We start from the raw sequence: 20,735 nt of genomic DNA on the forward strand, positions 1-20,735 counted from the left end.
TAGGCATCAGGGTCATGCCTCCTTGCAATTTATAGATCGAAGACAATTCGCTCGAGCTAAATTTCTTGATTTGTAAAGGGGGCTTAACAACTTGTCAGACAGTTACTCACAATAGCGCCCCCTACCTGTAGCCCCTGTACAACCTCCTGCATCTTGTCTCGGGACAGATCTAAGAAGCTCTCGATCAGGTCACCGTCGATGAACCCCTGGCAGGCTTCCGTCTTACGCTCCGTGTTGAACGACCGCCAGGTAAGAATTGGTCAAGGAAACAACATTCAGCCATGTACACTGTACCTAATATGTATTTTAACAGACTTTGAAGCCATAAGAACACTTGTGCAGCAGTTTGGTTATGATATCCAACATCAATAAAATCATCTCTATGCTTACAGCATCAATGTTACGTCCATTTTTTTTTTAAATTTGAAAATCAAAACTGAGAAAACCAGATTCAAACTAAGGGATCACCATTTCCAGGTACGTGAAGATAAATACCATACATGTAGCAGTCTAGTTGTTGATTTTTAGACTTTTGTCTTTCTTTTAAATATCAGTTTCTAATTTTGGTAAATGCTCCCATCAAATTACAAAGCTGTGAAAGATGTGTACAAAAAATTTCACAACTGAAACAAGTAATGCAGCAAGTTCCTGACTTCAGAAGTCCGGGATTGCGCCTCAGGCGGAATCGTGTGGGATTACACCGGGAGACGGAATGGACGACTCCTCCCACAATGCCACGCGCCGCTGCAGCCCTCAAGAGCCAGGGTGGATTGAGAGAGGATGGACGAGAGCCTTCTAGCAAGTCCCTTACGTCATTCAGAAAGGATATAATGAGTGCTCTATCTTGCCGACAGACTTGATGACTCTGGTCAGCTTGCTCTGCACCTCCTGCAGGAAGTTGAAGAAGTCCGCGGGAAGTTGGGTCACCAGACCGACCGCGCCGTTCACCGTACCAAACAGGACGGACCCCTGGGTGGGGGTTGAAGTCTCCCCTGGGTGCTGCATCACCAGAGAACCTGTGGGGTGGGGATGGGGAAAGATTTGGCTTAGGTAACACGAAATAGCCGTGGAGGAAAGAAGCTTGCACTGAGCAAGATGTCTGGTTTCTATATAAACATTATCTGGCAATCAAATACATGTACAACTGAGTGAACTGACACAACGAAGCACAAGGAAACTGATATAGAGATTGTGTAGAAGGATTTGAACCACCTGTAAAGTTTATGACCTAACACAAACACAGATTCTATTAGGCTAGTGATGAGAGTCTGAATGCATAGGAAATACTAGTATATCATTAGACTGCATGGCAATGTAGCCAACTACAGAAGATAACTGCTCAGTTTTTTTACAGGAAACAATCTCAATTTCAACATTTTTTCAATTCTAGGAATCTAAACCTCAAGCCCTACCATGTCTGAAGACGTTGACAAACTCCCCCAGGTGGAAGTGCCCCACCTCCTGTAGGTGCTGCCGCTCCTCGTCTGTTGTGGCAGCACTAAACAAACAAACAAACAACAAGATGCTTACATGTCATGTAACATACAGGCACATGTATGCATAGATACTACAAATCATTCTGTTCAAACCATTATTCAATAAATCCTTCAGCAGCAGTAGCGGATTGCAGGCCGGTTTGAGCTTTCAAGAATAAACAAAGGTTAAAACAAACAAACAAGTTTATAAATCTTGAGTTGACATGTCAGGCATTTAAAAATGACAAAGTCACATCTTTTTCTTTTAGATTAAAAATTATCATACAGGGATGTGGGAATGCACTGACCTGTCTTTCTGACAAGTAAAGAAGTTAAAGGAGTTCTCTGCACCAAGGAAGTTGTCATCGTCTAAGATCTCTACAGCACTCATCCAGTTGGGGTTGAAGTCACGGGCAATCTGGAACATACAAATGTAGCATTACTTGACATGTTCGTTATCCTGGACATAAATGAACGTACATGCACTTTTATGATAATTCAAGCCCAGTATCAAGATCAAGACATTTACGTGTAAGTCTGGGTTGGCAAAAGTAGTTTGTTATCTTAGTCAGATGGCTCAATTAATTGAAGAAAACTTTGCAACGATCAACATTTTCTTCTTCTTGGTAGAAGCTGAACATCCAGTAACGAGAGGTAGCACATAGGACATGTGGGCATAACTGTTTGAGATTAGTTATTGCCAAAATTTGCAGTTAAGCTAAAGAAGCCCCCATAGGATCCTTGCTCCTCATTGGGCAGAAGAGCCACTCCCTGAATGAGCTAATCACAAAAAGCAATCAAGCTTTGTACATGTACAACATACATGCTATGCCTTGTAGTTTAACATTTACATTGACATTGTAATTTGAACCTACAACTTAAAACCCTAGAACACAAACCTCTTCGAAGCACCCCTCCATGGGTTTGTAGGCCAGCAGGGTGACAGATCTCATGAGGTCTCCTACCAGGATAAAGTCACCTTTAGTCTTCAGGTACAGGGCCAGGATGTTGTTGTAGTGGTTACATTCAACACGCAGCTCCTTCTCAGCTGTCCACTCAAACAAACGCACCTGGAGGAGGAAGATAAATTTCTTTGTACACCTGTGATTCTACATCTTATAAACCCACAATGTTATTATGGTGGTTACATTCCACTTGCAAATTCTTCTCAGCTGTCCACTCAACAAATACACCTAAAAATATATAAACACACTCTTAATGCTGTTCTGATTAGGTCACACATTCTTGCTATCACATTCATTATCCATCCATTTGTAATGCACCTGCTGGGGGTTCAAAACTTACATCAATACTCCCTCATGTCAACTCCTATTTCCCACCTAGAAGTCAACATCACAGCACATGAAGGACCAGAAAGTCCTGTTTCAGTACCAAGGACAGCCAACCACCAGGAGAGCCAAAATCAATCATCATTGTTGGGGTCACAATACCTACCCAAGTACCAAGAACCATAACAATCTATCCAGCAGTTCCTGAGCTGTATAACTGGGTATGGACACGTGAAAACATGCAGAGTAAAAACTAAGCTAACACTGATTTAGCTTAAGTTGCATCACCCACCGTACTGTTGATGCTGGCCAGCAGCTTGTTGTTGAACTGTACTAATGAGTACACAGCTCCCTTCACTTCCTTCTCAGCAACCTGCTGCAGTTTTCCTGCAAAAAGGCACAGGAAAAGGAGGTTTTTGTGGTGTTTTAAATTTGTGATTGAAATTCTCCAGGACAGTAATAGTACATTGGAAACATTTATATACATTGTCATGAATTGACAGGGGAGTGGTCATCACAACAAACTGCAAAATTAAAACCACTGGAACCATTTCAAGATTTACAGGCTGAGCACAAGGGCTTAACTTCTGCCTATCAACCCACTTTTTCTTGCTATAGATATGAGGAAATAAAGCACCAAAGAAACAAAGGACATCATCTGCAAGCATCTACAACTTTTCTGTATCAACTGTTTCAAAATCAAAGTGCTGGCTTGGACTGTTGTAGTCCCACCATATGATGATGCTGACACAGGGAACATCTTACCATCTGTGTACTGGAAGACGATGATGCGTCCAGACTTGGGTTCTGACTCCTCAGGATAGACCATGGCTGTGCCAATGATGAAGTAAGTGTTGGGGTCGTCGCCCAGCTTACAGGACACCATACTGAGGGCAAACTCATCCTTCAGCAGCTGGTGTGCATGGAGAACTGGAGAAATGAACAAGACATGTGTTACGAAAAAAGTTACTTTGTGTGGGTAGTACATATTACAAGTTAAATAAAATTTCAACTCCATACAAATTGTTTTTTATAGTAAAGCCATTGAGTTGAAGCATGATGCTATTTCATTTGACAGATACTGACAATGTATGCCTGCATATGTCTGGATTAGCACAAATCAGAGTGAACACCAACTCTTATCAACAAGTTGGATGGGGGCATTCTATATGTTGGGAGCTTACCCAAAATACTGGGCCATCAGCTTAGAGTTGTGAGTTTCAAAATATCCAACCTCCATTTGTCATTTCAGACCACCCCAAAAAACCATGATTTCAAAGATTCTTAACCCAAGAAACAAAGAACTTGGACCAGCAAATAACTTTATATGCATGACACATAATGCCAGTCATGTCCAGACAACTCACTTTCAAAGGTGTGCTGGTCCACCACTAGGAGGGAGTGGATCTCAATCTCCTCGCCGAAGGCACCGTCGCTGTCGTTGGATGACCGCAGGGCATTTTTGTTAGGACTGACGCTGGTGCTCAAGGCTGTCGTGCTCGCAGATGGTCGTACTGGCTGGGTTCCGCTCCCGCCGCTGGCGTCCTCCACTTCTGTCCGTGTGCTGAGCACGCCAAACGTCTGGGAGGTTTCCTGGTAGGCAATCCGCCTGATGGAAAAATACATTTCGGAATGGTCAGTGAAAAATATCAAATCTTGGTTCTCACTTTTAAATGATCAAATATCTTACAAGACAATGGAAAGCTGTAGTGGCCTGCATCGGCACCAGCTGAACTGTACAGTGGAGAAGAAGAAGAATAGTTTACATTTCAAGCAGCATAGCACTCGTACTAATTGCAATACTCCTCAACAATGCTTTTAGCTGCATAAAAGTTCATTGTGTACTTTTTGCTCAAAGAAGGTTAAAGTACTTACTCTGAAATTCATATTTAAATTTCTTACTTGTCTGCATATGCTGCTACATGTAAATTCATATTTATTGATAAGTATGAAAAAAATTACCTGGGTGACTCATAGAGAGGCACAGTCCTGATGTGAAGTTTTTGTATCTCATCAATGGTGCCGATGGTAAGTGTGCTGTCATTGGTCAGTGCCAGGCTGGAAGTACAAAAAGCAAGGCTTGTTATGATTTGTTAATCTAAAAACATCAAAGAAACAACAAGCTTTTTTAACTATCCATGTGGATGTAACTAAGGAGTGTATTCTCCACTGGTAGGTAAATGCAATTAGGTGTATGACAATGGGAAATTCTGCAAATAATGGAGATCTTTGAATAGAGAGGATAGGTAGAATACAAGGGAGAGAGACAGAGAGAGCAAGGGGCAGGATGGGAGAAAGAGCGTGAGAGAAAAACAGAAAGAGAAGAGAGTATCATTTTACAAAATATTCATTCCCACTCTTATGTACTAGCTCCACCTACCTATCAGGGTACCCCTGTGAGTTGAGAGGACACATGTAGTTGACTTCCTTCAGGTTGACGTTGGAGAAGACCAGTTTGTGGTTGCTGGAGTAGATGACGGTGGGGCGGTCGGAGCAGGCAAACACGTTGGTCGTGGAGAGCGAGCGGAACGTACGCAGGACAGTTGGCTGGGTGCCCAGGGTCACCTTCTTGCGTTCGCTCAGGTAGCCTGGAAGCAAGGCAGGTGTAAGAAAAGGTCACGTAAAAAAATCTTCATGAAATATGTAGGTTAATATGTCATATGGCAAACACAAAAATGCTATAAACCACATGAAACATGATTTATACTGGGTGGGCAACCTTGACATCTACTGAGAGAGCAACAGAAAATAACCATCAAATAAATACAAAATTAATGTGCATTAGATGTATTGTTACACAGATAACCTACACGTACCACAAAAAACTACAATGTGTATCACTTGAAATATTGTTGCAAAAACCTAAACTAAACAATCACAATAGTTATAAGATTAAACAAAGAGAACTGATTTTATTGTCAGGATGTGGAGTGAAAAGTTCTTGCCTGTCTCTGGGTTGAGGTTGAAGTAGAAAAGCGACCCATCGCCCAGCGCACACAGAAGGTAGTGGATCCCCTCAAATGTGGTCATCAGGATGGAACGGGGAATGATTTCTGTACAAAATAATAAAAGTAGGTTAGTATGTTAAATGTCACTACATCTGCTCTACATCTGCTGTCTGTATTGTATTGTGTTGTTGCCATTCAAGTAATATTCAGTCTGCTACATGGCAAGAAATACTTATGTGTTGCATTGATTATGTTGATGGTATGTATCTGCACAAAAGATCAGACACAGAAACTCTCTCTAACTTTCTACTTAGATCATCCCACATTTACTCACCTCCCCCCAGCATCTCTACATGCATGGGCTCCAGGTTAGGGAGCTGCAGCATGTGTGCAGAGATGTCTGTCCACAGTCCCACAGCACATAGGTGGGCTCGGTCACTCCCCTCCACCAGCGGAGTCACATCCAGACACGCCACCTCACGGGCCATCACTGTTTCACTGGAAATACAATATCATGCATTGTACATTTAACAAAATAAAATGTGTTTCATTCAGATACAATAACCTCAATGGTCATCACCATTTCACTGGAAATATAGCATAAGATTCAGCAAAACATCATGTGTTATATCCACATACAGAAAACCTCATGGGCCATCACTGTTTCACTGGAAATACGATACATATTCAGCAAAACACGATGTGTTACATCTAAACAGTCAACCTCACCGGCCATCATGGTTTCAAAAAGCAGTTACTCAGGCAACTGCATATGATTTTGGAAACATTCATATGCACGTGCTTGCGACTGCCTCCTCTCATATTGCACAACAGTCTCGTCCTTTATAACATTACTAGCATATCCTTCTAGAACTGTCCACATGAGCTGACGGTCCCTACCCAAGCTGCTTGAGCTCTCCCTCGTGGATCTCAATGTAGTAGACAACCTGTCCGACTGCACACACCACCTGGGTCGTGTTGGAGCTCGCTACGCTGATGTTCTTCTCTGACGGGGGCTTCCACTCACTGGGGGACGATCAGATTGTTGGTTCATTCTTATGCTTGTTTGTCTAGTTTGTTTGTATAATGGACATAAACAAGTCTGTCCTGACAAAATGAGCAGAACACTGCATTAACAAAACTGCAAGTTCTGTATTCTTTGAAGGTTCATGACAGTATGACATTATCATTTTTGTACACAAATGTTGTTCAAAAATGTCTAATACTAACTGGACATTTCCTTCCTGTTAGCCTACCTTAAAATTTATAATAAGTCTAAGGATTAACTGATTATATGTCAATAAGGATCTTTAGAGAAAAACAAATCTAAGGATTTTAATTTATCATTCATGAATGCATGGTAAGTTTACAAATGAATAAAAATCCACCAGAAGGCACCTTTCCCTTTACCTGTTCAAATATATCATGGAAAGTAAATTGCCCTGGCGGAGATAGGCTCTGTTTAGCTGGTCATGTGGTTATTTTACCTGACAAGCTGTTTTGTCTGCCTGCTGACCAATCGTACAGAGGCGGCTGTTATTTGTAGCAGTTGTCCTCCCATGACATTACCACAGAAGAACGTCTGTTTGTCCTCAAATCCTGGCAGTTCCGTCTCCTCTACTTCCTCCCCACTCAACAGAAGCACTCTGAAAGGATACGAGGAACGGCATATTTGGGTTATTAATTAAGATTAGAGCAGTTTTAGAAACCACATTTTTGCAGAGCATTTGAAGCCTTGTCACTATAAGTGCGTACTAATTTTGTATTTGTATTCTTGTACTTATACTGATAGGGCAGGTCAGTATGATGAGGTTATAGGAATGTTAAAGTAATTAAAGAAGATATTGCAATTTCTACAATGACATGCAAGTTGACAATCTACAAAGTTAACCATCTACTAAGTACCTGTTATTCACAACACCAACAAGTCTAAACATTTGACATTGCATAATAAGATATGCACATGCATTTAAATGTATAGACCAGAAATTCATGGATTGAACTTCAAAGAGTGCACACATGAAGAGGGAAGGACAACACATAGAGTTTGAAACCAGAAATTCTTACCTTGTTTGCCCCACAAAAGCCAGTACTAATGTATCATCCATTGTCCCATTGGGATCCACACACAGGGGCCAAATCCCTGAAATGACAAAAAAGGTTACCATTGAATTCAACATTTCCTCATATAGCCACCATATGTCAAAATAGCGTCCTTAAGTTTTACAAAAAGCTTTTATGGAGTGCTGGCATCATGATTGTCATATATAAACTACATTGTACTCCAAAAAGTTTTGCACTGTACATGAGCACCTCCTGTTGACTGTCAGAGGAACTGCACATTTGCTGCACTCATGCAAAGGATGTGCAGTGTTGAGTGCATACTAAATCAATGTTTTCTCCTAAATTTTAATACTCTATATACCTCTTGCAGTGTGAAATTACAAAAAATCTCCACCTTTGATTCCGGGCAGGTCGATGCTGGCATGTTCGTGAATGCCGATCCCGTTCCGTATGATCCGCAGCGACCCCTCCTTGTACGCCCCGGAACAAGTGACCAGCTGTCCCTGACCCTGTCTCTCCAGGTCAACCACACACATGTCCACGATGGGACCCAGGTTGGTGAACGTCTCCATCACGTGGACGTAGGAGCCACTGTCGTCTGCATCCACGTTCAGCTATGAACAGAAAAAGGTCAATATGAAAATGACATTTCTATCACTTCATAAAATACAGGAATGTATAGCTCTGTAGGTTCCTGACAAAGGTCACAAAACATACTACTAGTAAACATGCCCGCAAACTTGACAAGACACAATGTTGCCTTGAGACAGCCCTTTACATACACTATTTAATGTAAGAAAAGCTACTAGTCTGCCAATTCTCATACAACACATAATAATAATTATTATACTATATTGGACTATAAAGGTCTCTAAGCTTTTGACAAAGTGCTTCAAGACAAAATGCTTAATACTGTGGCACATTGCATTCTCAGTTAAGACATTTTTTTACCTTGATAAGCTGAGAGTCGCCCAGTCGAGACCCGAGGTAGACTACTCCATTGTCCAGATATGTCAGGCACTCAGCGATTGATGTCTGTGAAACACGTAAAATTGTCATGGTAAGTATGCAAGTACATTTATATGTAAACAGCAAAGACGTATGATTTACATTATGAACAAAGCTTGAATTAACATACAAAGTCTGTCAAAGGCATTAAAACCATAATCATATAATTTCCCTTCTTTTAAGGTACCAAAATACATACTGTATTCAGATTCAGCAGACTTGTAGATTGATGCATCTAAGGTGAGACAAGAAAGTCTGCAGAGCTCATCTGACTTTATTCCTTCCCCCCAGACCCCAACACATGGATTGGGAGCATGACATCTTACCAGAATGAGGCTCTCTCCTTGGCAGTCACATATTCATGTAGGGGGGTTTATGATACTTGATTAAGTGGTTTCTCAGGGAGTTCATAACACCTACCTCTCCCAGTAGCTCCACCTTGAGGTCCTTGACAGTGACCGACCCGTCGATCAGCTCTTCCTTCTCCAACAACAGCATGAAGAGACGGCCTGACATGTCCCCCAGCAGGTACCGGCTACCGTTGGCATCCACGCGCCCATGGCAGATCAACGTGCTTTGCTGGGGGAAACACAATAAAACAACATGCAGCAACTGGTTGTAATGATGGGAATAGCTGTGCTTCACAAATACTGACAAGATAACATGGGTTACAAATAAATATTAACAAAGGTAAGGCATTAATCATATAGAGATGCTTTTCTGCTAGAAAATATTTGTCAAAATGTACAAACACAGCTCAATCTAAATCAGCTCAAGAGGATGAAACAAATGACAGATGAATACCTCTGTGATCACATGTTTAACATCTTATATGCTATGTTTACATGGGCTTACATAAAAGTTATAAAGCAACAAAATGACCAAAATGTTATTCTACAAAGAAAACAAAAATTCCTACGTTGTCACCATGTACACATACATGTACGTACCTTAATAGCTGGAGGTGCGACAGCTACATACTTGTCCCCGTTGTGATAGGTGATGGACTCCTGTCCGATGATGAGGGAACCACAGAACGGCTCTGGCACTAGAAATACAACCAGCATTTTTAGACAGCCAAAGATAAGAGTTTAGGCCTATACTTTATAACAATACAACTTGCTGAACAGAAAATAATCCCAAGATGTTCCTTACCAGCGATGACCATGGACGCCTCAGTCTCCACATTGTCTTGCTTCCACGGCCCTTTGCTGAACTCCTTGTCTCGCACCGAGATCTCATACGTCTTCACATGCCGACCGTGAGGGTCCTGAGAATAGATCCAAAATTTCAGAAAAAAAATTGCCATGGAAAGAAGTTACTATCCACAGCAGGTAAATTATGACAAGTTATGAAATGAGCTCCTATAGAATTGCATCCAAAGTTGGTGTTTAACATTACTTTCTCAAAGTTCTGGGAAATAAAGCATCTCAGGATAATTGTTCACGTTGAACTCTCCAGTCACACATGGGACCCCGCTTTGCATCACAAAGGACAACTTTTCCTATGGTATTGTTTTTTGGATGTCACTCAAAACGTCTGGAAGTAAATCTCCGTTTTTTCAACCAGTTGTAGAGATTGAACTATATTTGAATCTTGTTTACCTGGATGTCTAACCTTCATAGCGTTCCTGGTCTAAGTTTTTTTTTAAATTTCATTCTAACCCAACGGACTCACCTGGTAAACAAACACCACTGTGGGGACTTGACATCCATACAGGAACTTCACATCTATCACATTCAGTTCTTCCAACCTGGAAACAAACAGAACAAATATCTGTAGATTTCCAAATATCTGTGACTATTCAAGAGACATGCTGTCTTAGGTAAAACTTTTACTTCTTTCTCTTCACCACATTTATTGTACTGCAGTGCCAAGTACAAGAAGCAGAAAAGACTGGAGACTGTCAGGAGAAGGATTTCTTCTCATGTGAAATAAATGAATGCCAGGAAACAAGCATGTGCTGATGTTGACGATGTTGCATGTTGACAATAATTGATTCTAGTTTAATTTTTGACGACGATGATTCCTTCAGAATGAAGAATAAGACACATCCTACCTGATGTTGAAGGCCTTTAGCTCGCGGTTGTCTCGGTCCAGAGGGATGACCTTGAACAGTCCGTCGTACAGACGCAGACCAATCATGCGGCACTCCGGGTCGATGATCCCAATGATGCCTGTCTCTGACGGCCGACCAATTCTGTCCTGCTCAAACAAAGGGGGTAACCTCTTCTAGAGTTTCTGTTGCTGCACATTAACTTTTATTCCCAGACTTCATTTCAACCAGAAGGTAGTGATCATTTTTTACCTTTAACATGCAGTATATGGCCTCCTTTGGTCAATATTGCCATGGCAAAATGCTTTAACATGTATTGTACTAGCAAAACATTATAATCAAATTGTAAATCAGAAGGATTGTCTGTAATTAGTGTAAAGTAATCAAAAACATTTCTCAGATTTCTTTAAAATATTATTTTTATGCAAAAGAAGCAAGTAGAAGAATCAAGCAAAAAATAAGGATTCTTACATGTACAAGAGACTATAGAGAGTATAATTGAATCTGTGTTCTGACCTGCACATTTCCGTGTGCGCGGGTGACAATGCTGACATCGTCTCCGTCTTGTTTGTACTCCAGGATGCAGGCGTTATAACGAGCTGTCAGGATGAACAGCAGGTCCTTGGTTTCTCCCTGGATACAACACAGTTGTCATGGCAAGTTATGTCTCACTCAGTGCCCTATACCCTCTATAACTATCACATTGGAACCATAACTCTTACACACTGACATATGACCTACTATATTTGATGTTCTGGGAAGCTTTATATTATAGGTAGACTGGACATTGTTTTCGTAGCTGCAAATTGCTTATCATAATACAACAATAATGACTACTTTTTTTACTAACAAAAGACTTCTTGTTTTATCAATAGACTCAGTCCAACAACCTGCACACCATGGTTTAGCAAGCACTTTTTATTTTAAGATGTAAAAACTCACCGGAGGACGAAACAGCTCCATGACAGCGATACGGCCATAGCAGCCGACTTCTTTGACCGGACGCAAGCCCTCCGGAGTTACCAGGTAAATCTCAAGTCTCGTGTTCTTAGCGATGATCAGATTCAGGTCTTCAGGACCGGTGAAATGTCCTGCAGGAAAGACAGATGATAATCATAAATCATTCTACCCTGGTCCAAAACTGGAAATTATACAACAGTTGATTCAAACAAACAAGTTTTAGATTTCTAATTCTAGCACATTTTTTTGCCATGCATTAGAAGTGGAACTTCCAGGCCACCAAATTTGTTCAGGCGCTAAACAATATAAGCATATCAGTCGTCATGATTACACAGACACAGACTTTGTTTGTAACATGCATATGCTAACGGGAGGGGTCCAAAGTCCGGTAACTGTTCTAAGTGAATGCGCATGGCTTTTGTCCTTGTCAATTTTACCTTGAACCCATCAAAAACAAACTTACATCTTCTAACAGCTATATAACTATGGCTTAAGCTGTACAGACATATATTTCATCTAACGGTAGCGTTCCGCACTGTGGTTTGGCCACACACAAAACTTACGGAAGGTTTTTGGCTCGCGTTCCAGTGGAACGTTCCAGCACAAAAAGGGGGTCCAAACTCCGGTAATGTAACTAAGAAGTCATTTCTGGCTACGTTTGATTATCCCATGTGCGCAAAATAACACAAAACATTACTACACTGTTCCGAAATTTACATACATGGTCCATTTGTTTCATTACGCCGATACACTCACGATAGCTGCGATCAAAATAAAGTCATGAAAAACATCGTCCTGTGGGCCTGCGGCAGATCTGTTCTTATGTTCCAATAACCTTGCCTTTGGGTCGATCTCTTTCGGGCCTGCTACAGCTATAACAAAGTGAGTAACTATGATGAGTGGACTACAGTTTGTAAAATTCCATGCAAACTGCTGACCCGGCGGAAACTGTAAGGTGATAACACGGGTCATCGGCCTATACCAAGAGCAAACAGCACTGCGATGGGGGTGGTACGGTTGCCACTATTGTCTCAGCCATGGCTCAGATGTTTGTTGCAGGAATAAATAAATGTTATGTGTCTTAGATACGCAATGTAGGAAGAATCATTTAGCTTTAGTTACTGACAACCTTTAATCGCTTTCAAACGTTTGTTGTATCCCGCGTGCTACACCTGCACCGAGACGATTGGTATCGTCAAGGCATGTTTACAAGTGGCTCGGGACATTTACATTTTTTTAAAAAGGGGACTAGAGTAAGAGTAATTCATTCGTTGATGTTGCATATTGTTTCAACTCCTGACGGTGCATAAAAACTTAATAATATATGACATTTCAAAAATTAAAGAGATAAACTAAGGTGAGTAAATGAATAAAAAAGGGGTAGATAAATAGTAGTTCGTGTGTACATATTGTCATCGTCCAGCCGACTAGTCATTTTCCCATCCTTGCGACTGACTATTTGACTGTGACAGAAACGTCAAGTGAGCACGTTTGTCCGGTCTGAAGATGAGGATGTCCCAGGTACGTAACGATCTTCTTGATCAACAACGACAGTTTGCAATTATGGTACTTGATGTTTTTATCTTCTAGCACGTAATATTGCTGACTGTCAAGAGACGGCTTTAGGAAATTTTGTTACTAGTTTTAGCATGACACACACGCCGCCACAATTGTGGTCTGCCTTTTGTCTTTTCTTTTCTTTTTAGGCTAACGTCTGAAAAAACAGCCCTATAATGATATTTACCGAAGAAATAAAGCACTGAACACTCGCACTAGTGTGAGTCTACGGAAACAGTATATCTGACAGTCTGTTTATTTGACCTGCAGAATCTTACGCCTGAAACCTACCGTTACGCCCAAACGTCTCAGTATTTTGCTCGTAGTGGAAGAACATTAATACAAACTTTTGTTAACAGGTATATCTTAAACATTTTTCGATGTAATGAAATAGATAGCTAAACGATACGATAATAACAGTTTTCGCCGCACTGAGGGCACTGGTAGTGATAGGATGTAACGTTACACGTTTACGGTGAAAGGCGGAAACGGTTCCATGTATAGATCCGTGCACATACGAACATTGTGAACTTGTTCATCTTAAATTTCTATCATAGCTGAGATAAGAACTTGGAACTGTTACAGACCTTAATACAGAAGATCAAAACTCCCCGTACTGAATTCTGACGACCTTGCAGAAGTTGCAGTCCTACTGAACAAGCGAATACGGTCTACAAACAGCAAAATCTTTACTCCAAAAATTGAAGTTTTCAATTCTGTAAACCGATCATAGGCGTAAGAGGAACGCTATCAATCGTGTGGATTTAAGGGTACACTAGAATCTTCTTTACTCTGCTTCTTCATCTTCTCCCTGGCCCATTTCGTATTCTGCATACCACGACGGCGGCTTCACGGGACGGCTACGACTGGAACCTTCCTGTGGCCGAGTATAACAACAAACCATGAAAGTAAAACTGATTCGACGAAAAAAAAATTCATTTATAACTAAAACATAGACATCATTCATAACTAAGATCATAGTAAAGAGAACTATAGATATATGTAGTTATGCTCACAAGACCACGTATTCTATTGTGTCTGTATTCGCTACACTCTTATTACAATCCAAAATTCTGAATATAGCAAATGTATATAGCAAATGAACCAGAATACCTCCATCAATTGAGTCGGATTGTCCGAATATGATAAACATTATCGAACTGGGAAAAACATTTTGAAAGATTAGATATTGAATATGGAAAAAAACATGTGCCTGATACGTACTCTTACGTCTCGTGGCCTAGTAGGGCGCTGGTTTTCTTTCCCTTCTATGCGTTGTTTCTTCCTTGCCTCCGCAAGCTCCTGTCTCTTTCGTTTTCTCTCTTCCTTTTCTGCCAACTTCTTTACACTCTCGGCTTGTTTCTTTTCTTTCTGCAGCCTCTTTTCCAACTCTTTCTGCTCCTTCTCCTCGCGTTTCTTCTTCATCTCTTCTTTCCTTCGTTCTTTCTTTTCTTCCTTTTCTTTCTTTTCTTTCTCTTTCAACCGCATCTCTTCCATTACTTCAGAGTGCGTTAACACTCTACCAGTCAGTCGTCTGTTGAGATTGCAGCGTGATGACTTTTTTGCTGGTGGTATTGGGATGAGGATATCATGCAGTTCCGATGGGATGAGAGTTTGAATCAACGGACTTTGCAGCGGGTTACAAACTGTACATGCCGCATTACATGTTGGGCAAGCAGTATTGGAAGCACTGGCAGGTGTTCTGTCCTGTTGAGAAGAAGAAGCGGCAGTTGGAGTCATCGCGGAAGGAGTCGCCGTGGTAGACGACGTGGCAGTTGGAGTTTCCGTGGTGGACGACGTGGCCGTGGCAGTTGGAGTTTCCGTGGTGGACGACGTGGCCGTGGCAGTTGGAGTTGCCGTGGTGGACGACGTGGCCGTGGCAGTTGGAGTTGCCGTGGTGGACGACGTGGCCGTGGCAGTTGGAGTTTCCGTGGTGGACGACGTGGCCGTGGCAGTTGGAGTTGCCGTGGTGGACGACGTGGCCGTGGCAGTTGGAGTTGCCGTGGTGGACGACGTGGCCGTGACAGTTGGAGTTTCCGTGGTGGACGACGTGGACGTGGCAGTTGGAGTTGCCGTGGTGGACGACGTGGCCGTGGCAGTTGGAGTTGCCGTGGTGGATGACGCGGCAGTTGGAGTCGCCGTGGTGGAAGTTGACTCCCCCAACTCCGCTGCAGACATTCGGATCCATTTGTCATCGACGGCCTCGTCATTAAATGGATAAATTCCCGTTTTTGCAAACGATGTCTTGATGATGGCAGGATTGATGGCGTTGTCATAAACTGAACTAAATATGTTAGCAAAGTTCCGTTTTGTAACATGAAACGAGGTGTTCGCTGCCTGCATCACTTCCAGGGTCATTGCCCACTTCTTCTTGAGTGGCGCGAACACACTCACATCAAGGGGCTGGAGGAAGTGGGTCGTGTGAGGGGGGAGACCTAAGATTATAACGTCGTTTTGAATTGCATCCTCTAGCACTCTAAGCGTGATATGACTGTAGTGCTGATCCAGGATAAGGATTACCGGCCTGTCGCTTGTGCAGTGCTTGAGAAAAGATAGCTTGAACCATCTCTCGAACAGCTCATCATCAATGAAACCTGAGTCGGAGTAAGCGTACAATGCGTTAGCAGGTCCGCCCTCAGTGTATTTCCCCCCCGGAAACGCTTTATTATATATGATCATGGGTGGCACTGTCTGCCCTGCCGCTGAGATGCACACAAGTGCCGACACATGGTCACGGCCACCGACTCGTCGTGACGGAGATCTCTTCCAGCCCTTGGGAACAATGACCTTGGACACTTTAGCCGACAAATCCATGCCAGTTTCGTCTGCATTGTAGATAACATGCGGTCTTTTGTCCTTGGCTTTTGCATCCGTCAGAATTTGCTCCAGTCGTTCGAAGTGTTCAAAGACTACGCCGGCTGTAGAAAAGGCCGCTCTTTCCTTGTCGAGTTGATCTGGTGACCTTAAGCTGAGGTCGGGATGGCGGCCTTTAAATCCCTTCCACCATCTCTTCCCGGGGCCGGAGTCCTTGAAGCGAGGTTCTTCTCCCCTTCCTTTGGCACGTTTCTTCTCCACTTCAAAAGCAAGGGCTTTGATCACCCTGACTGTAGGGGGAAACCCCTTCTCTGCCAGATACTTGGCATAGACCACGAGGGCCCCCTCCTCCTCTGGTGAGAGGATGGAGGGTCTGCCCATCCTTTCTTTCGATTTGCCCGTTACTCTGTCATGCAGTGTTGATTGAGGAATGCCATATTCCTTTGCTGTATTATTGAGTGTGTTTTCGTCTGTCTCTTCCAATGCTTGTAGAGCTCTATCCATGTCTTCCTGGTTATATTTTTTCCTCCTTGACGCCATCTGACAATGAGACAAATGTCGTTTATGAACTGAGATTTCCCTTCCCAAATAATACACCATCAATCAGATATTAAAAAGAAAATGCACCTCTTTGTTTGTTTGTTTGTTTACTTGTTTGTTTACTTGTTTGCTCATGGCCAACACGACTTAAGTATTTCAACTTGTACTCAACAAATTACGATAATAATACGCGATTAATTCTTTAACCTTGTGGAGTTCGAATTAAATATGGGCATTCAATCGAACGAGAAGTCATGTATAGTGAGAATTTTTATGTTTTCGTTCCCGTATCACATGTTTCGTTGTCAAAATATAACTTATACAAACGGAAACGTCCAAGGAATAATCCAGAGATGTCAACTTACCGCGACGACATGCGGAAAAGCGCAAAACTGCACGTAACTTGAAGCTGTGTTGTGAGTTGTTGCGAACAGCTGCGAGTCGTCTTGTGTTACGTTCGAATGATCACATGACGAGAATCACGTGATTAGTCAAAATGGCGGATGCAGCGATGGAGTGGAAACAGTGGTCATCATTTTAGCTCCGATTATCCAAGGTAAAGACAAAGACAAGACTCGTCTGTGTTTTCAATGGAAAGTTTAATAAATAACCTTCATGTATGTGGTGACATATTATCACATGATGCATTGTACGAAGTATAATTCAACAGTTTCGAAGACCATGTTCTCAGCAAGTTCCCTCGTCAGCCTGTACGGAAGGCGTGAAACTTGTGCAATTTTTTCGATCTTTATCTACTGGGACTTACGAACTTCAACACATACTTCCGCTTTGCAGTTATTTACAACAAGGTTTAGTCCATAACTAGTTGTACTTATCATGCGCAGCTACCCATGCATGTCTCCGCAACAATGATTTTTAAAACGTTACCGGACATTGGACCTTACCGGACTTTGGACCCCCCCCGTTAGTATTAAACTTTTAATCACAGGAGCTTACATTATAAAATCGTTTGATCGTTTGTAGTTGTACTTTATTTACAAATCACTGAACATACACATTTCATGAAACTACAGGCTAACCAAAAAATAACTGTAGACGACTATTAAGCATTAACGAACACATGTGCAAGATAAATCTTTTTAAAAATTTTGTTGTGTCCCTGCCCCCCTCCCCCTTCATGCGGTCCAGTTTGCACTATGCAGCAGCGCAGTGCACTATTACCTGTGACGCAGGCGTTGACGGCCGTGGGCTTGTGTGCGGTCACCACGTAGTTGTACGCCATGGCTCTGTGATTCTGCTGTCCCCTCTGTCAGTGCTGTAAAGGTCTTAGACAACAACGAGACCGAGTTTTCCTCTCGAGGTTTCTCTCGCACAAAAAAATCAGCCCGCGAAAGATGGCTGGTACCACTGCGCTTGCGTGATGACCTTTGGCCTACATGCAAACCTGCTTACTCGTGTAAAAACGTCCTCGATTGCATACACACGGTACCCCTCAACAAACTTTAATAACAATAAGTCAAGCGGCAATGACAGAATTTTGAATGAAATGCTAAATTCTGGTAAAATGTTGCTTAAAGAACCTATACTCCACTTGTTTAACACTTGCTTACAAAATGGTCATTTCCCGCAAGAATGGTCAGTAAGTCATATTGTTCCTACCCACAAGTCAGGAGACACCTCCCTGCCAGATAACTACAGAGGGATTTCTATAATCAGCTGTTTAGGGAAATTATTCTCCTCCATTCTAAATTCACGCCTTGTCAAATACGCAGAACACAATAACCTCTTCCAGCCACACCAAGCAGGCTTCAGACAAAACTTTAGAACTACCGATAATCTGTTTGTTTTAAGTACACTAGTTAGCAAATATCTAAACAAAAACCGTCAACTTTACGCTTGCTTCATTGATTTTAGCAAAGCATTTGATTCTGTTTGGAGAAACGGCCTCTTGTTTAAATTGAGTAAACTCGGTATTGGTGGAACATTTCTAAAAGTAATAGAAGGCATGTATTCAAAGACTATAAACTGCGTTAAATCTAAAAATGGATTGACTGAAACTTTTGTTACTAACTGTGGTGTGAGACAAGGGTGTAACTTAAGCCCTACATTATTTAACCTTTTTCTTAGCGATATTGTGTCCCAATTTGACGGTACTCCTACGTAATCCCCCACTTATGCACAGCAAAACTGTCCCATGCTTGTTGTATGCTGACGACTTGGTAATTTTTTCCGAGTCCAAACAGGGATTACAGCATTCCTTGAACAATCTGGAAAATTATTGTGCACTTTGGAAATTAAAAGTAAATCTTAGGAAAACTAAAATTATTGTATTTACAAAGGGTGGCAGTCTACCTAAAAACTGTTCTCTCCTGTTTGATAATCGTGAAATAGAAGTTGTAACTTGTTATACTTATCTTGGTATTATTGTAAGTGCAGCTGGCACGTTTAAAGCTAACAACAAATACCTGAGTGGCAAAGATCTGAAGGCTTTATTCGGAATAAAACAATCTTTAGATAAAGCCACCGCCTCATTACCAGTTAGAAACAAACTTTTCGATGCATGTGTCAAACCTATTCTACTTTATGGCTCAGAAATATGGGGCGCATTTAAAAGCCCTAAAACCTGTGCCATTGAATCTGTTCACCTTAAATTCTGCAAACAAGCACTAAATGTCCCCAGACCAGCATCTAACCTTGCCACAAGAGCGGAATTAGGGAGGTACCCCATTCAACTGGAAGCCTCCCTGAACGCTATCAAACACTTTCTAAGAATCCGTCAAAACGTGCCAGCTGACAGTCTACAAGCCGACGCCCTATCTTGTCAATTACAACTAGATACTAATGGAAATAAGTGCTGGGCGTCCGGCGTTCGTAAGATACTGGAGGAATGCGGTTTTGCCTACATATGGAGATCTCAGATATCTCTAGGAACAAACCTATTACCTATAACCAACGCCATCAGCCAACAATTAAAGGATATTTACATTCAAACATTTAGAACCGAAATACACAATGACAACCGGGACAAATCTTTCGGTAACAAATTACGAACCTATAGATTATTCAAGACTATTTATAAAGAAGAAGAATATCTGATGGTGAAAAACATACAGCACAGAGTGGCTGTCACTAAACTCCGGATTAGTTGCCACAAGTTACATATCGAAACTGGAAGGCACAACCGCACCCCTCTGCAGCATAGAGTCTGCCAATTTTGTGATCTACAACATGTAGAAGATGAACAGCATTTTATTTTACACTGTAAATTGTACCATAATGAACGGATTGTGCTTTATGAATATATCAGAAAAGAGTTCCCATATTTTGAACATCTTAATGCAACGGATAAATTTCTATTTTTGATGCGCCTAGACAAACCCTGTATATCAAACATTATATGTTCTTATATCTACACCTGTACAAAGAAGCGAGAAGATGTCGACCATCCTGTTAGCTTAGTACCTTCAACTAGTTAAATTGTATCCTGCTGTTTTTTCATATGTTTGTTATTCTGTTATCAGTCATGTCTGTTATCAGTGACCTGTACCTAGCCCATCGAGGCATGAATGTACAATAAAGGTCTTTCATTCATTCAATAATATCGAGTGTATTTTGCAGCCAGTAGGTACCCAAAGTGAGGGTAATGTGGCTGTTTAACCTTGGTTGGTCCCCCATCCAAGCACTGTCTGGACCGCGCGTTGCTTAACTTCCGAGATCGATATCGAGGGATCGGGTGTACCAACGCGCCACGCGGCCGTAGCTTTACTGTAGACTTTCAGGTAAAAATTTCAAGCAATATTTGCAACAACTGAGGCTATTGGCAATACGTTCCTGTCGATAAGAATTTTGTACACTACTCGTGTAAAAACGGCTGAGGGTGCATACACGGCGCACACACACCCTCAAATAGGGACAAATAAATTTAGTACTTTAGACTTTCAAGTAAAAGTTTCAAGCGATGTTTGCAACAACTAAGGCTATTGACAGCAAGTTCCTAGTCTCTACCAGACTCCGGATCGCTGGAAAATCGTAGAAATGGAACAAATAGAGAGGAATATAACCG

The 20,735-nt window shown here is 41.8% G+C and overlaps 2 protein-coding genes across 3 annotated transcripts in view; both read right to left on the reverse strand.

Annotated features, from left to right (window-relative positions):
* LOC118414478 (DNA damage-binding protein 1-like) overlaps positions 1-18,098 on the reverse strand; it is a 19,361-nt gene extending 1,263 nt beyond the window's left edge. The window contains exons 1-25 of one of the 2 annotated variants that reach the window (XM_035818536.1): positions 17,894-18,098; positions 11,783-11,931; positions 11,357-11,473; positions 10,844-10,989; positions 10,462-10,537; positions 9,940-10,054; positions 9,735-9,832; positions 9,205-9,363; positions 8,728-8,811; positions 8,171-8,390; positions 7,780-7,855; positions 7,200-7,358; positions 6,613-6,738; positions 6,047-6,210; positions 5,710-5,817; positions 5,145-5,352; positions 4,727-4,822; positions 4,132-4,373; positions 3,530-3,694; positions 3,057-3,151; positions 2,375-2,545; positions 1,784-1,893; positions 1,413-1,498; positions 830-1,016; positions 111-249 (exon numbers count right to left, since the gene is read on the reverse strand). In XM_035818536.1, coding sequence (XP_035674429.1) covers positions 111-249; positions 830-1,016; positions 1,413-1,498; positions 1,784-1,893; positions 2,375-2,545; positions 3,057-3,151; positions 3,530-3,694; positions 4,132-4,373; positions 4,727-4,822; positions 5,145-5,352; positions 5,710-5,817; positions 6,047-6,210; positions 6,613-6,738; positions 7,200-7,358; positions 7,780-7,855; positions 8,171-8,390; positions 8,728-8,811; positions 9,205-9,363; positions 9,735-9,832; positions 9,940-10,054; positions 10,462-10,537; positions 10,844-10,989; positions 11,357-11,473; positions 11,783-11,931; positions 17,894-17,954 — 3,357 coding nt within the window. In that variant the 5' untranslated portion in view covers positions 17,955-18,098. The remainder of the gene's footprint in view (positions 1-110; positions 250-829; positions 1,017-1,412; positions 1,499-1,783; positions 1,894-2,374; positions 2,546-3,056; positions 3,152-3,529; positions 3,695-4,131; positions 4,374-4,726; positions 4,823-5,144; positions 5,353-5,709; positions 5,818-6,046; positions 6,211-6,612; positions 6,739-7,199; positions 7,359-7,779; positions 7,856-8,170; positions 8,391-8,727; positions 8,812-9,204; positions 9,364-9,734; positions 9,833-9,939; positions 10,055-10,461; positions 10,538-10,843; positions 10,990-11,356; positions 11,474-11,782; positions 11,932-17,893) is intronic. The other variant, XM_035818537.1, reaches the window with a different exon arrangement.
* On the reverse strand, positions 12,186-14,952 carry LOC118414481 (protein PXR1-like). The gene is made up of 2 exons (XM_035818541.1): positions 14,582-14,952; positions 12,186-14,234 (listed from the first exon to the last, which is right to left on the reverse strand). Exons 1-2 carry the CDS (start codon positions 14,852-14,854, stop codon positions 14,145-14,147), a joined length of 363 nt encoding a protein of 120 aa, XP_035674434.1. The 5' UTR covers positions 14,855-14,952; the 3' UTR covers positions 12,186-14,144.
* Positions 18,099-20,735: the final 2,637 nt, after the last annotated feature.

This window comes from Branchiostoma floridae, chromosome 4 (genome assembly GCF_000003815.2).
Source record: "Branchiostoma floridae strain S238N-H82 chromosome 4, Bfl_VNyyK, whole genome shotgun sequence".
In the NCBI taxonomy this organism is placed as follows: domain Eukaryota; kingdom Metazoa; phylum Chordata; class Leptocardii; order Amphioxiformes; family Branchiostomatidae; genus Branchiostoma; species Branchiostoma floridae.